This window comes from Electrophorus electricus, chromosome 22, assembly GCF_013358815.1.
Source record: "Electrophorus electricus isolate fEleEle1 chromosome 22, fEleEle1.pri, whole genome shotgun sequence".
Classification (NCBI taxonomy): Eukaryota; Metazoa; Chordata; class Actinopteri; order Gymnotiformes; family Gymnotidae; genus Electrophorus; species Electrophorus electricus.
In genome coordinates, this window is record NC_049556.1 from 12205381 (window position 1) to 12223183 (window position 17803).

At 48.0% G+C, this 17803-nt stretch overlaps 2 protein-coding genes across 7 annotated transcripts in view; one reads left to right on the forward strand and one right to left on the reverse strand.

The window, feature by feature from the left end:
- Positions 1–6431, forward strand: LOC113592276 (BEN domain-containing protein 2). 3 transcript variants are annotated; one of them, XM_027033097.2, is made up of 11 exons: positions 1–87; positions 1762–1901; positions 2053–2130; positions 2547–2627; positions 3128–3268; positions 3358–3751; positions 4442–4630; positions 4893–5014; positions 5258–5495; positions 5585–5788; positions 6013–6431. In XM_027033097.2, the coding sequence occupies exons 1-11, from the start codon at positions 48–50 to the stop codon at positions 6138–6140; spliced, it is 1755 nt and encodes a 584-aa protein (XP_026888898.2). In that variant the 5' UTR covers positions 1–47; the 3' UTR covers positions 6141–6431. The 3 variants fall into 3 exon arrangements, with proteins under 3 accessions (XP_026888898.2, XP_026888899.2, XP_026888900.2); XM_027033098.2 differs by having other exon boundaries at positions 2053–2124; XM_027033099.2 differs by lacking the exon at positions 1–87 and adding an exon at positions 123–619.
- The window catches only part of LOC113592278, a 22506-nt gene continuing 10970 nt past the window's right edge, over positions 6268–17803 (reverse strand). Inside the window, exons 14-25 of one of the 4 annotated variants that reach the window (XM_035521273.1) lie at positions 17424–17672; positions 17017–17265; positions 14455–14700; positions 14103–14351; positions 13595–13843; positions 13230–13499; positions 12727–12975; positions 12192–12435; positions 11463–12112; positions 9408–9582; positions 7897–8518; positions 6268–6875 (exon numbers count right to left, since the gene is read on the reverse strand). In XM_035521273.1, the coding sequence (XP_035377166.1) occupies positions 12202–12435; positions 12727–12975; positions 13230–13499; positions 13595–13843; positions 14103–14351; positions 14455–14700; positions 17017–17265; positions 17424–17672 (1995 nt within the window). In that variant the 3' untranslated portion in view covers positions 6268–6875; positions 7897–8518; positions 9408–9582; positions 11463–12112; positions 12192–12201. The other 3 variants (XM_027033103.2, XM_035521272.1, XM_035521274.1) reach the window with 3 other exon arrangements.

Genomic DNA, 17803 nt, shown 5'->3' on the forward strand with positions numbered 1-17803 from the left:
GGCGAGAGGACGTCCAAACCGGACATATTTACCCCAGTACGAGGACCATGTCTCTGCACCGTCCCCGTCAGCTGTGCACGATACTCGGTCAGTCTACCGGCCGGGACTAACAACCGGGACTAGCAACCGGGGCAGCGTCTCCGTCAACTCCGAGGGAACGAGCACAATAGCGCCCGTGCAGCGAGCAGCGCCGTACACTCGTTCCACCGTTCCGCTTCCCCAGTCGCGCGGTGTGTACAGTGCAGCCTAAAGCTCGCGGGAGTGATCACGGTCAGGTGTCGTCCAGCGTCCTTTAATCGGCGTTTCTCCCTAAAGCTGGGGGACACGTGAAGCGCGGCCGGTCGGTAACGAGGACCGCTAGCTCGCTTGCTAACGCCGTTCTCCCCGTCCCTCAGCGAACGTGACGCGAGGACGCCCGGTACTTTACGCGAGTAGCGCGAGATCACGGCGCTCGAAATAAACCGGCGAGGTCTTTGCTCGGGTTCCGGCAGCGCGTGAAGCGTTAGGTGAAACCGAGGTCGAGTTGAAGCGCGGAAACGACGTTCGGGGGCGGAATGGGCGCGCGAGGTTACCGCGAGGTTTCCCTGGGACGGACGGTCCCGTGCGCTGTCTGTAAGCGGTAATGGAGGAAACCGCGGACATGCGCTCTAACGTTAAACCAGACGTGCCGGTGCTTTAATTAACCGTAGACGCGTTTTTACGTTAAACCAGACGGGCCGGTGCTTTATTTAACCGTAGACGCGTTCTTACGTTAAACCAGACGGGCCGGTGCTTTAATTAACCGTAGACGCGTTCTTACGTTAAACCAGACGGGCCGGTGCTTTAATTAACCGTAGACGCGTTCTTACGTTAAACCAGACGTGCCGGTGCTTTATTTAACCGTAGACGCGCTCTAACGTTAAACCAGACGGGCCGGTGCTTTATTTAACCGTAGACGCGCTCTAACGTTAAACCAGACGGGCCGGTGCTTTATTTAACCGTAGACGCGTTCTTACGTTAAACCAGATGGGCCGGTGCTTTATTTAACCGTAGACGCGCTCTAACGTTAAACCAGACGGCCGGTGCTTTATTTAACCGTAGACGCGTTCTTACGTTAAACCAGACGGGCCGGTGCTTTAATTAACCGTAGACGCGTTCTTACGTTAAACCAGACGGCCGGTGCTTTATTTAACCGTAGACGCGCTCTAACGTTAAACCAGACGGCCGGTGCTTTATTTAACCGTAGACGCGCTCTAACGTTAAACCAGACGGGCCGGTGCTTTATTTAACCGTAGACGCGCTCTAACGTTAAACCAGACGGCCGGTGCTTTATTTAACCGTAGACGCGCTCTAACGTTAAACCAGACGGCCGGTGCTTTATTTAACCGTAGACGCGCTCTAACGTTAAACCAGACGGGCCGGTGCTTTATTTAACCGTAGACGCGCTCTAACGTTAAACCAGACGGCCGGTGCTTTAATTAACCGTAGACGCGCTCTAACGTTAAACCAGACGGCCGGTGCTTTATTTAACCGTAGACGCGCTCTAACGTTAAACCAGACGGCCGGTGCTTTATTTAACCGTAGACGCGCTCTAACGTTAAACCAGACGGCCGGTGCTTTATTTAACCGTAGACGCGCTCTAACGTTAAACCAGACGGCCGGTGCTTTATTTAACCGTAGACGCGCTCTCATGTTATACGTTTTAAGAAGAAGGAAAAGTATATTTGATGCATGTAAATCTTTAAGCTGGTGATGATTTATCCCGCTGTATCCTCCCTGTAGATAACTTTGACACAAAAACAGAACGTAGAGCGTGTGGCGATATGGCTGGGGAAACGGGTGCCAGTCGAGGGATGCAAGAGATGTACGGGAATCAGGCTGCAGCGGAACACGGTGCCCGTGTCTCCCCCGACAACGGCCCGGTAAGCCCACACAGCGCGAGAAACACGAGCCGCGGCTCACGCACGGAGGACGGAGCAGATCTGCTGTGCTTTGTTTTCAGCACATGTTGCTCACGGAATATGTTGAGCCCTAATAAACGGACCGTTTGTTTTGATCTCGGTCTGCCTCTAGGCGCCCGAGATTGAGGACGACACCTTCTTGGATGTCACGTGTGTGCAGATGGAGCAAGAGTCACCTGACTGTGTAAGCGTGAGTAGAATTTTAGCTTAAAAATATTATTCTTTTGTGTGTTTGTATTCACATATCCATGAGTTGTTTTGTGTGTTTAATATACTTTAATCTGAATAAGAATTATTTTTCTTCGCTATTAACGTTAACATTTTGATCTTCATGTTCTGCCCGAGGCCTGAGATTCCATGTTCTATAGAACAATAATCCATTTTCTATGTGAACTGGTCTATGTACCTAAACTAGTTTCACCCAGTTTCAGACCAGCTGAAGAAGAACCCGTTTACAACAACCTGTTTGTTTCTCTAACTCTCATGCACGCGTGCACACACTCACTCACACTCACTCATACACACACACACACTCATTTCTTTGATCAGCAGTGCCCATTTGATTGATCAGACAGAAACGGATTGTATTCTTCTGTGTGTGTGAAGGGGGAAGAGAATGCGGCATCTCCAGAAAGTTTTGGAGCTGATCCTCTAAGAACACTGGGAGAAATTCTCGCGTACTGCCAGGTATTACTCAGATACCACGCAGGCAGCAGAGTCTGAACCCCTTCTGAGGTTTTGTTAAGTTTGTACCTCAGTGGGTCAGAGCTGTTTTGGTGGCTATACAGTAGAAAGCCGGTGGGTTCAACGATACGGCTGATTGGTGTATAATAGAATAAATTATGATGAAATAAGATTTAAAAGAGATGATGAAATAAAAAACAGCATCAACTATACAAGCAGAAAAAGTGAAACTAACAAATCATATTTAACAAGCTAACTCGTTCTTGTGATCTAGTGATCTGGCCAGTGGGGTGAGAGCTTGAAGACTTTTGCAGGTCATTAAGGGGTTTCCAGGGTGGAGATTTAACAAGATGGGCATTTAAAATGTACAAGAGTAGCGTTACTCAGCTCACTATTCTTAACAGACTTCAGGACTCTTTCCTTTGATAATTTGTGTATTCGTTATGAGCTCCAGTTCTTCAGCGTTACTGTGAGCATGGACAAACTAAGGTACCTTTCTCCAGGTGATGTACGGTGCCATCCAGAAACTGGACGCCAAGTTCGAGCTGCTGAAGACCTCAGTGACGACCTTGCAGCAGGTCGACCCCCCGGCGCCGACACGCGGCCCCCCGCCCTCGCACCGGGGCCTTGTGCCAGTGCCAAACGTGAGTGCGGGGCCGCCCGATACACGTCGTCATCGCTACATGCTTGTTTAACAGCTCCCAGTCATTAAAGCGTCGAATATCTTCCCCAGACCCCAGGCAGCACGCCCAGCCTCCAGATGAAGGTGGAGGTTGTAAGGGCGCCCCCCCACACCCACCGCCCGCAACAGGGTACCCCTGACCCCTCCGATGGGCGGCGCAGCCCCAGCGACCTGGCCGTCCCAGACGACCTCGTGCTGGCCCAGGCGCACACCCAACATCAAGCCCCACCTCACAGCGGCAGAGAAATGCTCACTCAGCATTGGCTGAACAGCACAGATGGGCGGCGCCAGGCCTACAGTAACACCATGGAACACGTGGGCAGTGGCGGGTGCCAGCCGAGCGTATGGCCCGGCCCGGCGTGCGCAGTCACGGAAACGCCCTCCCAGCAGCGCTGGGACCCTCTAGATCAGAGTCCTCCTCCTCACACGGCGACAGGTAACGCAGGTGAGCTGCAGCAGTTCCCACAGGCAGCCCTAGGTGGAGGTTTAGCAGCCGTAAAAGCAGCGTGATCCTTTCAGAGCAGGCAGAGGAGGGAAACGGAACATCCACGCAGACGCAACCTTTAGCCAAAGACCTCTCAAGCCGGAGTAACGTGCCAGCGCTACCTCGGCTTAAGCAGGAGAGAGAGTGTTCGCGGCGATGCTCGCTCTACCACGTCATGAGCATCTTTGTGTTCATGATGCCTTTGGGGAACCGAGCCCCGATGCTGGGCGAGGTTATGAATATTTATAAGAAATAGCGTTTCCTTAGCAACCACACCTGAGCTGCTGAGGAGGTAAAGACAGAGAGGAAGTCTTCGCTGTGTTTGACGTACATTCTTGTGATCGGGCTGTAAAAGTTCGCGTTACTGAGTTCCTTTACTTATTTTAGATCGACACAAACCTTCAGCTAATTTAAATACAATCAAGTAAAACTGAACAAACTCCTTTAACATGGTGCAGTTACAGTGCAGTTTCTCATTTTTATTTATGCACAGAAATAAATGTAGATAGTGAACACACGAGTCCACACAGGCAGTTGACAGAATATTAAAAACTCCGTAAAGGAACCCTAGTCAACCCAGCTGACCCGAGATGACCTGAACTGACCTGAGCCCTCCGCTTCTGTTCTCTTGGCGGCCGTCCTTTCCTCCAGGAAACAGGAAGTTCGTGGTCCCGAGCAGCTTCCTACGCAAGGCGGGCACGATGGCACAGCCCACGTCTGCCGCCCGCTTCCTCATGCGCTGCGTCTTTTCCCGCCAGGAGCTCCTGCACGGCAACACGAGGGGCGACCCCAGCAGGGGGTTGAGGCGCCTGGACCCCGAGCGGCTCAACGCCATACGGGGTGAGTGGGTGGAGTCCGGCCCAGGCCATACCTGAGGCAGCTAGAGTTCTCAGGTTATAGAGCCCTACACGAGTGGATTAATCGGTGGCCAGAGAATCCACAGTGAACCAAAAAATCCAGAAAAAAAAAATATAAAAAATTTCCTTTACTGTACGTCTATATATGTGTACCTGTGAGCACTGCGTTGGCGCTGTAGCGTACAGGCCTACAGACCGGTGTTTCTGAGCTGGGTTGCAGTCTGGTGTGCTCTGGCTGTTCACAGAGTGGGCACAGAGGCGGTATCCCAAACACGAACTCAACGAGAGGGGTAAAGACTGGAGGGCCTGCCTGGCCGTCATGAACAAAGCCACCAGGTACATCCGGCTGATGGACAGGACGCGCAGGGTAAGGGTTGCCATGGCAGCAATGCACACAATCTGAAGGGGGTGGGCAGAGAACCATCTGCTCCTCTTAAGGTGCAATACTATACTGAGTGCAGGACCATTAAAGTGGTAGTAAGGGAAGTACTGTGTACAGTATTGGGTACATGTGCATAATCTTGACATGTAAAATGCAGTAGTTAGAATTAAACTCTAGCAATAAGGGCTAAAGCTGTTTAGCAAAACAGATTTCTGTGTAACTTAACAGCTGAACACAGTAACAGACATGAACGAGTGCACTGCACCAATCCAAGTCTTCGAGCCGGAATCCACCAGAGCAATCACAGACGAGGAGCCCAAGCCAACTGCAGAGATTGATGTGGAGCTGTCAGACAGCGACACCGACCACCCACGGCGGAAAAGGGCCCCAAAGAGCATGCCCAGAGGAGAGTCTGACAAACACAGAGTGTCTGATAACAGAGATGCATCTAGCCAAGAGCCACTTGGTGAGTGTCTCCCCTGTGGTACAATTCTGGCCAGTTTAAAGCTCCTCTCTTTGACCCAGGACGTCTGTGTATTTTCTGTCTTTCCCCAGTGTTCCTGGGTTCTGCAGGTCGTGGGGTAAAGGTCCCACAGGCGGCCCTGTTTGGAGCCTGGCAGAGGCCCCGCCCTTCTCTCGTGGCACGTTACCTCATCAGGTTCATGTTCTCGGAGGACGTGCTCGTGCAGAGCAACGTGTATGGCAACGCGGAGCACGGCATCCAACCACTGGACCACAACAAAATCTCAGCTCTGCGGGGTAAGACTAACTCCACCCACAAACAACAAGGACGCCAATCGCATTGAGGGGCAAGACTGTGGGCCTTGTAAACATTACAAAAGCAGGCAGAATCGGTCAACTACAACATAAAGCAGGACTTGATTTTTAAACGCAAACAAAATCAGGTACACATTTGAGCACAGGAAGCCGGCCTCTTGAGTCACGTTCCCGCCGTGTGTGTGTGTGTGTGTGTGTGTGTGTAGAACACCTCTGTGAGCGCTTTCATTGGCTGCAGCTACAGGAGGATGGACAGGACTGGAAGGCGTGCGTGGACGCCATCAACAGTTGCATCCGCAAGACCAGGCACAAACGCAAGAAGTCCCGCCGCTGAGCCAGCAGGATGCCAGGCCACGCCCCCTAGGCCTGCTGGCATGAGCCTCCTCCGTGCAGGGGCCTTACAGGGTGGAGGCTCTGTTGGGGCATCCTGTGCAGACCATTAACCAGGCAAACTAGTCAACTACTGAGCAAAACGTCTTTATCTTTATTTCTATGTAGAAAGAATGGCACATTCTAACTTGGTTAAGAATGAAAAATTATGTAAAAAGGAAAGACTATTTTTTACATGAAGTTTATATTTACACAAGCAGAAATTAGCACCTTTTAATATCCCTCAAAAAAAAAATAATATTTTTTTTTTAAAAGCAAAAGAATTGAAGGTCTTCCCCCACAAACCCCACATGTGCGATCTCCATGTACAACCAAGCTGGAGCGCCGTCAGAGGTAGGACAGGTTGACGTTAAAGGTAAATTCATTATATTTCATTCAGAGCGCTGCCGCCTCTTCATCAAGTCCAAACGCGTCTGGGCGGGCGTCTCCACGTCTCCCCCTCGGGCCGGACCACGTGCGGGTACTGGCGTAACGTGGCCATGGCGTGCCAGTCTCTGAACACCTACTTCGAGCATTCCAACTTGCCGCCTGTGCCAGTACGCGAGATGGACGAGAGAACCAGCGGCTGGGTGCGCAGTCATCACAAGGCTGAACGCACGCAGAGGAGGCCGTGGTGTATGAGGCAGGGCCATCGGCGTGGAAAAGATGCCGACTCTGCTCCCAAGGGCCTGGGTGCCCCCTGAAATGAGAACATCCCCTTCTGAGCAGTTCTTCAGTCTCAGTGCCCATGAAGGGGAAAATGCAAAATAGTGGGGTAGGGTTCATTTTAATCTGGGGGGGGACGACACTGCTCATACCACACAACCTAACATTATTGGAGTTGTGCAAAGACCTCGCCCCCTCCAAAGCTACACACATGCTTGCTATTGTGGCTGAATTAGTCTTACTCCCGTGAAACGTTTTTTCTTTGCTCCGAAATGAGTCACAAACAAACAAAATACAGGAAACTTAGCTTAACTATACTTTTCACATATTAAAAGGGTTCAGAGGCTTTAGTGTAAATGAGCTAGTCTCTATTGTTCACTGTGGGGAATAATACAGCAATAAACTCAGGGTCAGGTTAGAGTTTACTGACCAGCGTTCATTAGCAAGAGAAGAATGTATGATGCAAATGTGTCACTTTCCAATAGAAAAAAGTGCAGAATTTCTTTTTTTGGCAAGTGCTGTCTGTTTTGTATGTGACAAGCTTGATATGTGCATTTGGAATGTAATTACATTGTAGGTAAATTACTTAAATGAACACATTTAAGAGTTGTTGTGTGATTATTATTATTATTATTTACATGCTTTTTTTGGACTGGTGCCCCCGACACACTGGGCATAGACCTCAGCTGAAAGGACCTGAATGGCCGTTCAGTCATTTTCTGCTGTAATGAAGTAATTTCATAAACTTTATAATAAAACTTTGGTCCATTAGATTCCCTTTAGAACACATGTATAAAGGAAAATTGTGTTTCAGCACCTCGTATTAAACGGTTAATAACCTCCCTCCTTCATGTGTCTGTGGGGTAGGGCCAAATAAACACAGTAACACCACACACAGCATGACCCTGTAAGCCACGCCTTGTTTTCCCATGACCCTCCATGCTCTCCTCGGTGTGTGCAGTGGGAGGCCCAAATTTGTTGGCAGTCATTTAGCCATGCCCCCAGCTGTTTCCTCCATTTCTTCAGACTCCTCCCTGTCCTGCTGGCAACCTTACCGGCCTGCGTCGTCGTCGCCGCCGTCTGTGGTTCGTGCTTCGCTGTGACCATCTCCCCCATGTCTCTTGCACCTGCTGTTCCCTTGACCTCCACCAGGGGGCCTGGAACGCCGAGGCTTTGCAAGACTGTGTGGGAGGGGCTTGCTGTGGGAGGCTCCGCCTCCTGAGTGTTCCAGCAGGGGGCCATCTTAGGAGAGAGGCCCAGACAGCTGAGTAGCTCCCTCCGGCTAAGCAGACACACCCTGAAACGCAGCACGTGACAACCTCGACCGAAACCAGGTCAATCAGCCAGGGTGAAGACAGCATAACAAAGGGTTTCAGGCAAGGCATTATGGTACATGGAGTTTCCTTAAGTTTCCTCCCTCTCTCTTTCAATAAATAAATATATACAAAATATTGTGCGTCTTTCATTGTGGGCCTTTGTGGGTGAACGTGAATCTGATCTTTCACAACAGACATGCGGTAATTACTGGTTTAATCCTCCATCAGTGACCAGTACACCGATAATTCCATGAAAAACCTCCTCCGGGATCTGCTTGTTCCCACGTGCTCCAGCAGCACAGGAGCACAACCGGAGGATGTCCAGCTTCTGCCCAATCCACCACACTGCTGCCTGCAGGAACTGATGAAGACACAAGCAAACAAAGAGAGTGAGAATCAATACTCATCAATACTGACTGAGAAACAAGTGAACACAGAGCTCTGAAGGTGGACACGGGAACACCGATTCACAGACAAGCGAAAGAGAAAACAAGTCCTTGCTGGTCTTCCAGGACGGGAAGGAAGTCTTCAAACTTTCCCACTGCATTCATTTCAGTATCACTGAAGACAACAGACATCATCTCTGAGCAGCTTTGCAGGAGTCCAGGTCCACACTCTTGTGTAGAGCATTATGGGTACTGGCAGGTAGTGCTAGACCAAAGGTCATTAACATTCAAGTCACTCTGGATAAGAGCACCTTCCGAATAGGGCTGAAAGACATCACGATGTTCAACCAGCACTGTGATGCCACCACCTTCCAGCCTCTCACCGACAGCATTACATAACCATGCTGCTGTAATCCGTCTCGGTTGTAATGACAAAAGCTATATTTATTACTAATCTAGTAATCAGTTTGAGCTGTTTTGATTTAGTACAACTTTTACATTAAAACACCATTATTCATATAGGCATTGAAAAATTCAATAAGGCTTTATATTATTGTTTTTATTTTGTAGAAAATGTATCTATGGTAGAAAAATTCATGGCCGTGGAGATGGTTCTGTTTTGCGTGAGCATTCATGTAACACTAAAATATTGCCCGATACACGGAAGAAACTTTAGTGACCGATTTATTTTAAACAGGGGACATCAAATGTCAGCAGGTTAAAGTGATTTTTACACAAAAATGTCAGTACAGGATTTTTCATCGCAAGGGTATAATTAATAGTAATTAATGTGTTTCATAATGCAATTCATAATGCAATTCCTTCAAAAAAGTGCAAAAGAAAGTATATAAAATGTCACAGTACTTGTATAAGAGTACAGCTTCCCTTCTACCCAAAGACCTGAACGCTCTGGATACAGGAGAGGAGCTTTTGTGAAGGGTCACGTGACTAACCACTGACCAGGACCCTCACTCTGCAGTGGTTGGGTACGTCGGGGCAGGACATTCTCCCGTCTCTCCCCTCCCCGGACTCTGTCCTGCTGAAGACGACAGACGCGTATAAGTCCCCAGGCATGTGAACACGTAGTGGAGGGACAGACTTCTGTGGCTTTGGCTCTGTACTTGAGCACGTTCAATAACAGCCTGCAAAGCCTTCACCAAGTGTCGGCCGACATCCGACACCCTCACGCTCTTCCTGGAATCCTGCCGTCTTCAGTTCCCGTTTGTTTCGGGATTTTCATGCCTTCAGCGAGCGGAACGCTACTCGGCGGGTTTCAGGTCAGGTGACTCAGCCAATCAAACACGTTCTGCTCTCTTGGGCCTCAAGAAGCCTGGAGATGCTTTTACAGGAGGTTTACAGGCTCATTACCCTGTGGCAAAGTGCTGCACAGTGAGGGTCAGTGACTGGTATGTGCTGATACCAACTAATCACCAACAAGAAGACCGGCAGCACCCACCAATCACCAATAAGCACACTGTCAGCCATACATGCCCATGTCACCACGGTTCAAAGTTCAGGTTCATCTTCAGTTTTCCACCAGACCTTAAAGGCCATTTTGTGTGTTAAACAAAATGTTCAGTTTGAGGCTTCACTGTTTGCGTGAACAAAATGTCCACATATAAATGTTGTACAGTTCCTCCTCCCTTTACCAGACATGCATTCAGAATCAGTGACACACACACACAAATTTCAAAAATCCCCAAGTACCAAGCCAAAGGAACACCTGGTAACCATCAGAGGTCAGCACACATGCTCAGTGTTCACGGCGCTTGGAGAAAGATCAAAGACAAAAACGGTGTTGATTTGTACACATATGTACGGTGTAGAGAAGTCACAAGAATGGAGGCCAAAGAACGCAAAATAAAGCCGCATTTCTGGCCTCTCAGTTCATCTACTCTCTCCCGAACGGCGTCTAACCGAGGCTTAAAAGGAGAAAGAGTTAAACAAACCAAACTGTATGTAAAATTGTCAAATACATTAGATGTGGGAATAAGAGGGTGACCCAGACTGACTGAGACAAACGTGGTGTTGGAGCTTTCAGCAAACATTTCTCTCAGGCCAAGATCCCCAGCTCGACTGGTCCCAAAGCAGGTTTAAACACAAGCTATCCTCAAACCCCGATCTTTCTGACTACCCAACCCAAGAACCAGCTACGTGGCATAGTGCTCAGAACACACTACTGAGTGACGGCAGAGCTCGTATAATTTAACTCAGCTGCCTACAGCTAACGAAAGAAACGCTCACACCATGTCAGCACAGGAGAGGCGGTCCCGAGTGCCAAAGTCCCGATTAGGATTTGCCAGAAATGTTCAGAAGTCCGTCCAAGATGAGCAGCGAGTCCTCCAGCTGCCAGCTCGGGGAGACCATGCATTTCCCAGAACTCCATCCAAAGGCCTCTGCATCTCCCCAGCATGAGTTTTAAATTCAGCATCACGTGCACATTCAGCGGCACATCCCCGACACCAACCAGGCACGGGCTGGGCATCCCGCTCCCCACGGCCTTCGCACCACGCTCGGACTGGAAAGGCCAGTACGCCCATTCGCCTAGAGGGGACCAGCACGCCCACTCTTACCCAGCATCTGTTCCCTGTTTGGTGCACATTTCACTTTATTACTAAGTAATACACTTCAGTAGCAAAGTGGAGCATCTCCCACTGGGTAGGGAAAGTTTGTCATTAGGCAGATTACAAAAACGTTCACAGCCCCAAACTAGAAGACAAACCAACAGAACCACAAGATCACGCACCTGATCTTCGTGTGGCAAGGGAACTCAGAGTGAGTATTTCTTTAACCAACTTCCGCGCACATCTTTTGTTGGAGGACTTGAATTCAAAACAGCAGACCACTGTAAATTCATCCAGTAGTTAAACTCTCGAGACAGAGTTAAGTCTTAATCTTTGATAAATGCCTAAGACCTACCTCCCAGTCTTGGAGCCATCTTAGACCCGGAGCTTTTCTGGCCTTTGTTGGAGTCTATGAGGTAAGACGACGATTGAGGTTTCAGCATGAGGTATTTGCATGTCCAGATAAGGTTAACATTTTAGACGCAGAAAGTCTCATCTCTTTAGACGCATCACAGAATAATCCAGCAGTAGCGATTCATCTTTTTATAGCAGCACGTCTTGTCTGTTAAATCCAGTTCTTGGAAAAAGTGGCAGTGGAAAAAAGGAAAAAAACAAAAACAAAACGGTATGGTATCCCTAGGAACCGCAGAACCCCGTGTCCACAACAGATAAATAAGGGGGGTGTATACATATGCTCCATATCATAGATCTTCACATGCGCATTTCTTGGAGTTGGTGTCACATGACCAGCCTGAAGCCTCTCTATTGGCTAAAGCCGTGCTTGTCTTCCAGGTGTTTGAACATGTTTGTGGTGTTGCCACCCTGGCTGGAAACCTTCTGAAAGCACGTCTTGCAGATCGGCCGCCCGTCCACGTTTATCGTTCCATCTGGATTTTTCAGGTATCCAAAGTATTCCCAGACGGAAGAACGGACATTTTTGGATGGGGGGTGAAGTTCGCTGGGGGCACCTCCTTCCAGACCCAACTTTGCTGTTCTCAGGGACTTCTGGAATGAGAGAGCACACTGGTTCCCTTTTGACACTCAAACAGGGTGCGAAACAAGAAGTGTAATACTGTAATATTACCTTGAACTCCTCATAAACTTGAATATGGCAAAATTGCAGATGTCTTATCATTTTTCGTGCATCTTGACTTGAAATTTTTTTTGCCACATGTTTTACAGACAGGGCATCCTTCATCTTCAACGATGCCATCTGCATTTTTGGGAATGCCAAAATGTTGCCATATGGGAGACAGAGGCCGTTTACTGGGGGGGTGGAGCTCTGGGAGATCTTCAGCACTCATCATCTTCTGCTTTTTTTCAGGTATCTATCACACACAGATGGATTTCAAGGACATGGCATTTAATTACAAACTGAACAAATAGTTCTTCTAATAGTGGTTGGTATAGAGTAGCGAGTAACAGTCCTGGTTGTTCAAGTGCTGTGCTCTACCAATGAGTCCTTGAGCAAGACTCCTAGTGCTACACTACACTCGCCTCTCTGTAACAGGATCAAAAACTGCTAGTCACTCTGGATAAGAGCCACTGCCATATGCATAAAAAAAGTAACGCAACTACAAATGCACAATTTTCTCACTCTAACAACTACAAATGAACACCTTTAGATCATTGTAGATGCTTTTGTGGTGATCCTTGAGATGTGCCGTCATGTTTGCCGTGACCTTCCCTTTGTTGGACACTTTGGCGAGGCAGATTTTGCAGATGGGGAAGCCGGCACAGTCGGTCGGAGCCTGCGCGTCCTTCACGTAGCCGAAGTGCTTCCACACGGCTGACCTCACCCTGTGCTCCGGGGGATGGAGCTCGGGGAGCTCGGTGGCACCCCCGATGGTGAACGGGTTCACTGCACTCTGAGGTGGAACAGCAGGGTTACCGGTCACTCACAGTGCCTGCATTCTGTTGTTCAGATCATAGCACAGCATAGCACAGTCTGGCATTCACAACCGCACACCTGACCCAAACTACTTAAACCACTCAGCACCTGGCTCAGGTGTACTGGGAGCTGGTTTAAAATGAAAAGTCTGGACCCCCAACTTTTCTAACACAGCACAGATGAACGTAGGACAAGTTACTGAAGTACGGCAAAAGGTTTTTAATAACTTACTTTAAAAAACAGACGGTTCACCTGTACTTCCGTGTAGACGGCATTGTGGTTCTCTTTAAGGTGCTGCATGATGTTCGCCGTAGTTTCGCCCTTGGAGATTAGCTTCCGGAAGCAGTGTTTACAGATCGGAGCGCCGTCTTCCTCGAGCCGGCCCTCTACGGTTTTCCGATATCCGAAGTGCTCCCAGAGCTTTGGGTTGTACCGGCCACTGGGCGGATGGAGGTCGACGGGCAAGCACACGTCCTCAAACGTCTCGTTAGTAACTGCAGACTAACACAAACCATTTTTAAAAACTAACATATGAAGGATTTTTGTGCTTTCAAAAGCAGAACGCGCACCACGACCTCCATCTCGGCTGAGCTCACCCTGATCTCGTCGTAAATGGCCCTGTGATAATCTTTAAGATGTTTGAACATATTTGTTGTACACCGGCTCTTGGAAGCCACTTTCTGCTGACACACTTTGCAGATGGGGAAGCCGTCACACACCACAGAGCCCTGTGCGTCTTTAAGGTAGCCGAAGAACTGCCAGACCGGAGACGTGACGTTCTGCGTGGGCGGGTGAAGCTCCGGAGGTTCTATGCCCCACTCGGTCCTCAGAGCCGTAATGGCTTCCTGGAGGGTATGACCAAACGGACACGTTTGAGGAGGACAATCGAGGATCTCGGTACAGGAGAGCTGGGGGTTCAAAAGTCCAGGAACATCACAAAAAGGGTGTACGTATGTATATATATATACACACACACACACACACACACACACACACACACTGTTCTAAACAAGCGCGTTCCTGGACTTCCTCCTGCACATACTGGTGTTCTAAATGAGCATGTACCTGGACTTCCTCCAACACACGCTGAAAACGAGCATGTACCTGGACTTCTTCGTACACAGCCTGGTGTTTCTTGCGGAGGTGTCTCAGCATGTTGGTGGTCGGCGTCCCGTCACTGGAGGCTTTGATCAGCTTCCGCAGGCAGAGTTTACAGATGGGAGCTCGATCGTCCTGCAGCACACCCTCTGCGTTCCTGGGATATCCAAAGTGATCCCACAGCTTTATATCGCTTTGGCCGTTGGGTGGATAGAGCTCCAAGGATCTGTACAGAACTTTTTTTGCAACTGCTGGCTAAAATAAACAAATACAAAGAACAAATGTTTTTAACTTCTATAAAGTTGACTGCCACACGTGTCCCCCAGGGCTGAAGTGATGAACCCTAGCTGAACCTCACCTTGACTTCTTTGTAGATGTCCAGATGGTACGCCCGGAGATGAATGAGCATGTTGGTCGTGTTGCCGGCTTTGGCCACCACTTTCTGTTGACAGATTTTGCAGATGGGGAAGCCGTCACACACCACGGCGCCGTCCATGTCCTTCAGGTAGCCAAAGTACTTCCAGACAGGGGAAACGGCGTCCGAGGTGGGCAGGTGGAGCTCCAGGGGCTCCAGCTCGCTCTCTGGCCGTGTGGGGATCGCAGCCTGAAAGGGTGAGCAGTTCACACCACCAGTTAATGGAAAGCAACAGGAGTTGGCTTGGCATCAAGTCAATTGACAAACGTACACTTGGCCTACGTCATTGTGCAACTGTAACTGATGTTTTACATTTTGTGCAAACCACAACCAAAAACACCAGTACAATCAATAGTCAGGACAGTATACAAATTATAGTGGGTAAAATCCTACAGCATGTTTATAGTTAAATCATAAAAAGGCTTGTGTGAGCATGTACAGTTATGTGCAAAATAATAGTGCGATTAAAACTGAGAAAAAGCTCAATCCTCATAATAGCATTTATTTCCATATACACAAAGGCACTGGGAGCACTGCACATTCAATTATAAACGGAAACATGAACGAAATATCAATTTTTAAACTGAAAATGAAGAAAAAATAATGGGCTGTTTAAAAAATAGCAGTGTCTTCATTTTCATTTACAAACTCAAAAATTACAGTATAAACTGAAGGTTGTTTATAGATTTAGCTTTTCTGGTGATCACTGTATTAGTTCAGTTGTATAACCTTTATTTCTGATAACTGCTTTACATCTGTGTGGCATGGAGTCACCTAACATCTGACACCTGCAAACAGATATTCCAGCCTAAGAGGACTGAACTACATTCCACAGTTCTTCTGCATTCTTGGGTTTTGCATCAAAAACAGCATTTTTAAGGTCACTCCACAAATTCTCAATCAGACCGAGGTCTGGGGATTGGGCTGGCCACTTCATAACATCAATCTTGTTGGTCTGGAACCAGGATGTTGCCCGCTTGCTGGTATGTTTGGAGTCGTTGTCCTGCTGAAACACCCACTTCAAGGGCATTTCTTCTTCAGCATAAGGCAACAGTATTTTGATATATTCATGGTCCATGGCGCCTGGTATGCGATAAACAGGTCCGACTCTAAAGTATGAGAAACATCCCCCAACCATTATGCTTGCATCTCCATGTTTTACTGTCTTCACAGTGTACTGTGGCTTGAATTCAGTGTTTATGGATCGTCTATCCGTGGCCTTTAAGACACAAAAAGAACAATCTTGCTCTCATCTGTCCATAGAATGGTACTTTATGAGGGTTTCTTGCAAATAGTTTGGCTTCACATAGGCGTCTTCGGATTGTTGCAGTACTCACAGGTAACTGAACATCTTCGTTGATTTCCCTGGAGCTGATCATTGGATGCTTCTTTGCCATTCTTGTTATTCTATGATCTACGTGGATGGTAGTATTTCTTTTCCTACCACGCGTTTTGGATTTTGTTTGCCATTTTAAAGCGTTTGAGATCATTTTAGCTGAGCAGCCAATTATTTTCTGTACCTCTTATACGTTTTCCCCTCTCCAATCAACTTGTTGATCAAAGTTCTTTCTCCTTTGGTACAATGTCCGGAAAGACCCATTTTACTCACTGAGCAGGGGCACCAGCAGGTACAACATTTGCTGCCCTCCTTCTTTAAATAAGGGCCATAATTGACACCTGTTTCTTCGTAGAATGAATGACCTCACTAACTGAACTCCACACTGCTATTAATTTGAACATGCCCCTTTCATTAAATGAGTCAATTACACCCAATTAGCAGCTTGCACGTCATGACTTGATTCTGTTGATTGCCCATTACCCGGCTACAGCGTCTCACGATTCCCCTCCCCCCCCATATTGTATTATCTTTTCTTTAATCAGTAATTGAATACATTAGTGATGTTAGACTGCTATTATTTTATCCATAACTGCACCTGGACTTTACCTTACACAGGCTAGTGCTCTCAGCGAGCACTTAGGAACATGACTCTGGATGAGTGCTTTCCCACACTTTCCTCACGAGTAAAGACGAACACCAGGAACAGCGCAGAGCTGATGTGGGCTAGCAGGGGCTGCTGTACCAGCAGTGTGTGCTTTCAGTATACCAGCAGTCACGTCTTACTGAAATCGACCAAGTAACACCTACAACGAGCACCCCATCTCATTAGTCCACCGATAAACCGGAACTAGCGGCTACTCGTCATATGCCAGGAGTTGAGCATCCACATACGATGGAGCCACCTATTCCCACAACCATACGTAGGATGAGTCATAAACGGATCCTTACAAGGAACACAAAAGTCCGTAGTATCGACACGTTCCTCCAACTGGATACAAATGCTGAAGCACTTATTGAACAGGCCCTGAGAAGGTCTTGATGTATGGTATAAAATTTGGTATGGCAACTTCACCACCTGACAGACAGGTGCAGTAAACGTGCCTGATTTGTGATCAGCTTCTCTCGTAGGCATGGCAACGACCACGTCAATACCAGAGGGTGGTTACCTTGATTTCGTCATAGGTTGTTCGATGGTAATCTCGGAGATGCGTGAACATGTTGGTGGTATTTCCTCCTTTTGCAGACACTTTCTTCTGGCAGAGTTTGCAGATGGGGAAGCCGTCGCACTTCACGGACCCTTCCGTGTCTCTGGGGTAGCCGAAGTACTTCCACACTGCCGATTTCACCTTGCGAGTTGGCGGATGAAGGTTTGAGGATTCATTCTCCCCCTCCAAGATCAATGTGCTGACCACCTCCTAAAAAGTAAGAGAGCCACGTTCATTTATGTATGATCAACAAGTCACCTACAGCCAACTATGAAATCCAGTCTAATCCTTAACTAAACATCACTGTCATTGAAGATTCTCTAGTGTGAGCCTTTTCAGTTTAGGACTAAGCAACATGCCGATTTTACCTCTGGTTCAGGATGGACAATGTTATGGTTCTCTTTGAGGTGCTGCCTCATGTTTCTTGCTGTCTCGCCCTTAGACACTAATTTTCGAAGGCAGAGTTTACAAAATGGTGCACCATCCTCTTCAAGCACTCCATCTGCGTTTTTTCGATATCCAAAGTGCTCCCACAGTATGGGGTCATACCGATGGCTCGGTGGATAAATATCAGCAGATGAACAAACATCCTCAAATCTCTCATTTGTAACTGCAGACTGAGGGCAAGACATTTGTTGTTAGTTTAAAATCACTGACTTGATTCCATCACTATACATTTGCAACCAAAAACGTCATGACGGCATTCAAGAACCAAGCAATTTTTAAAAACTAAATAATCCACGTGGCT

Excerpts from the sequence above, each read along its gene's own strand:
- LOC113592276 (XM_027033097.2), top strand. The coding sequence starts at position 48 with ATGTCTCTGCACCGTCCCCGTCAGCTGTGCACGATACTCG. Across the intron at positions 2,628-3,127 it reads AAATTCTCGCGTACTGCCAG|GTGATGTACGGTGCCATCCA; the intron begins GTATTACTCAGA and ends ACCTTTCTCCAG. Across the intron at positions 5,496-5,584 it reads ATCTAGCCAAGAGCCACTTG|TGTTCCTGGGTTCTGCAGGT; the intron begins GTGAGTGTCTCC and ends GTCTTTCCCCAG.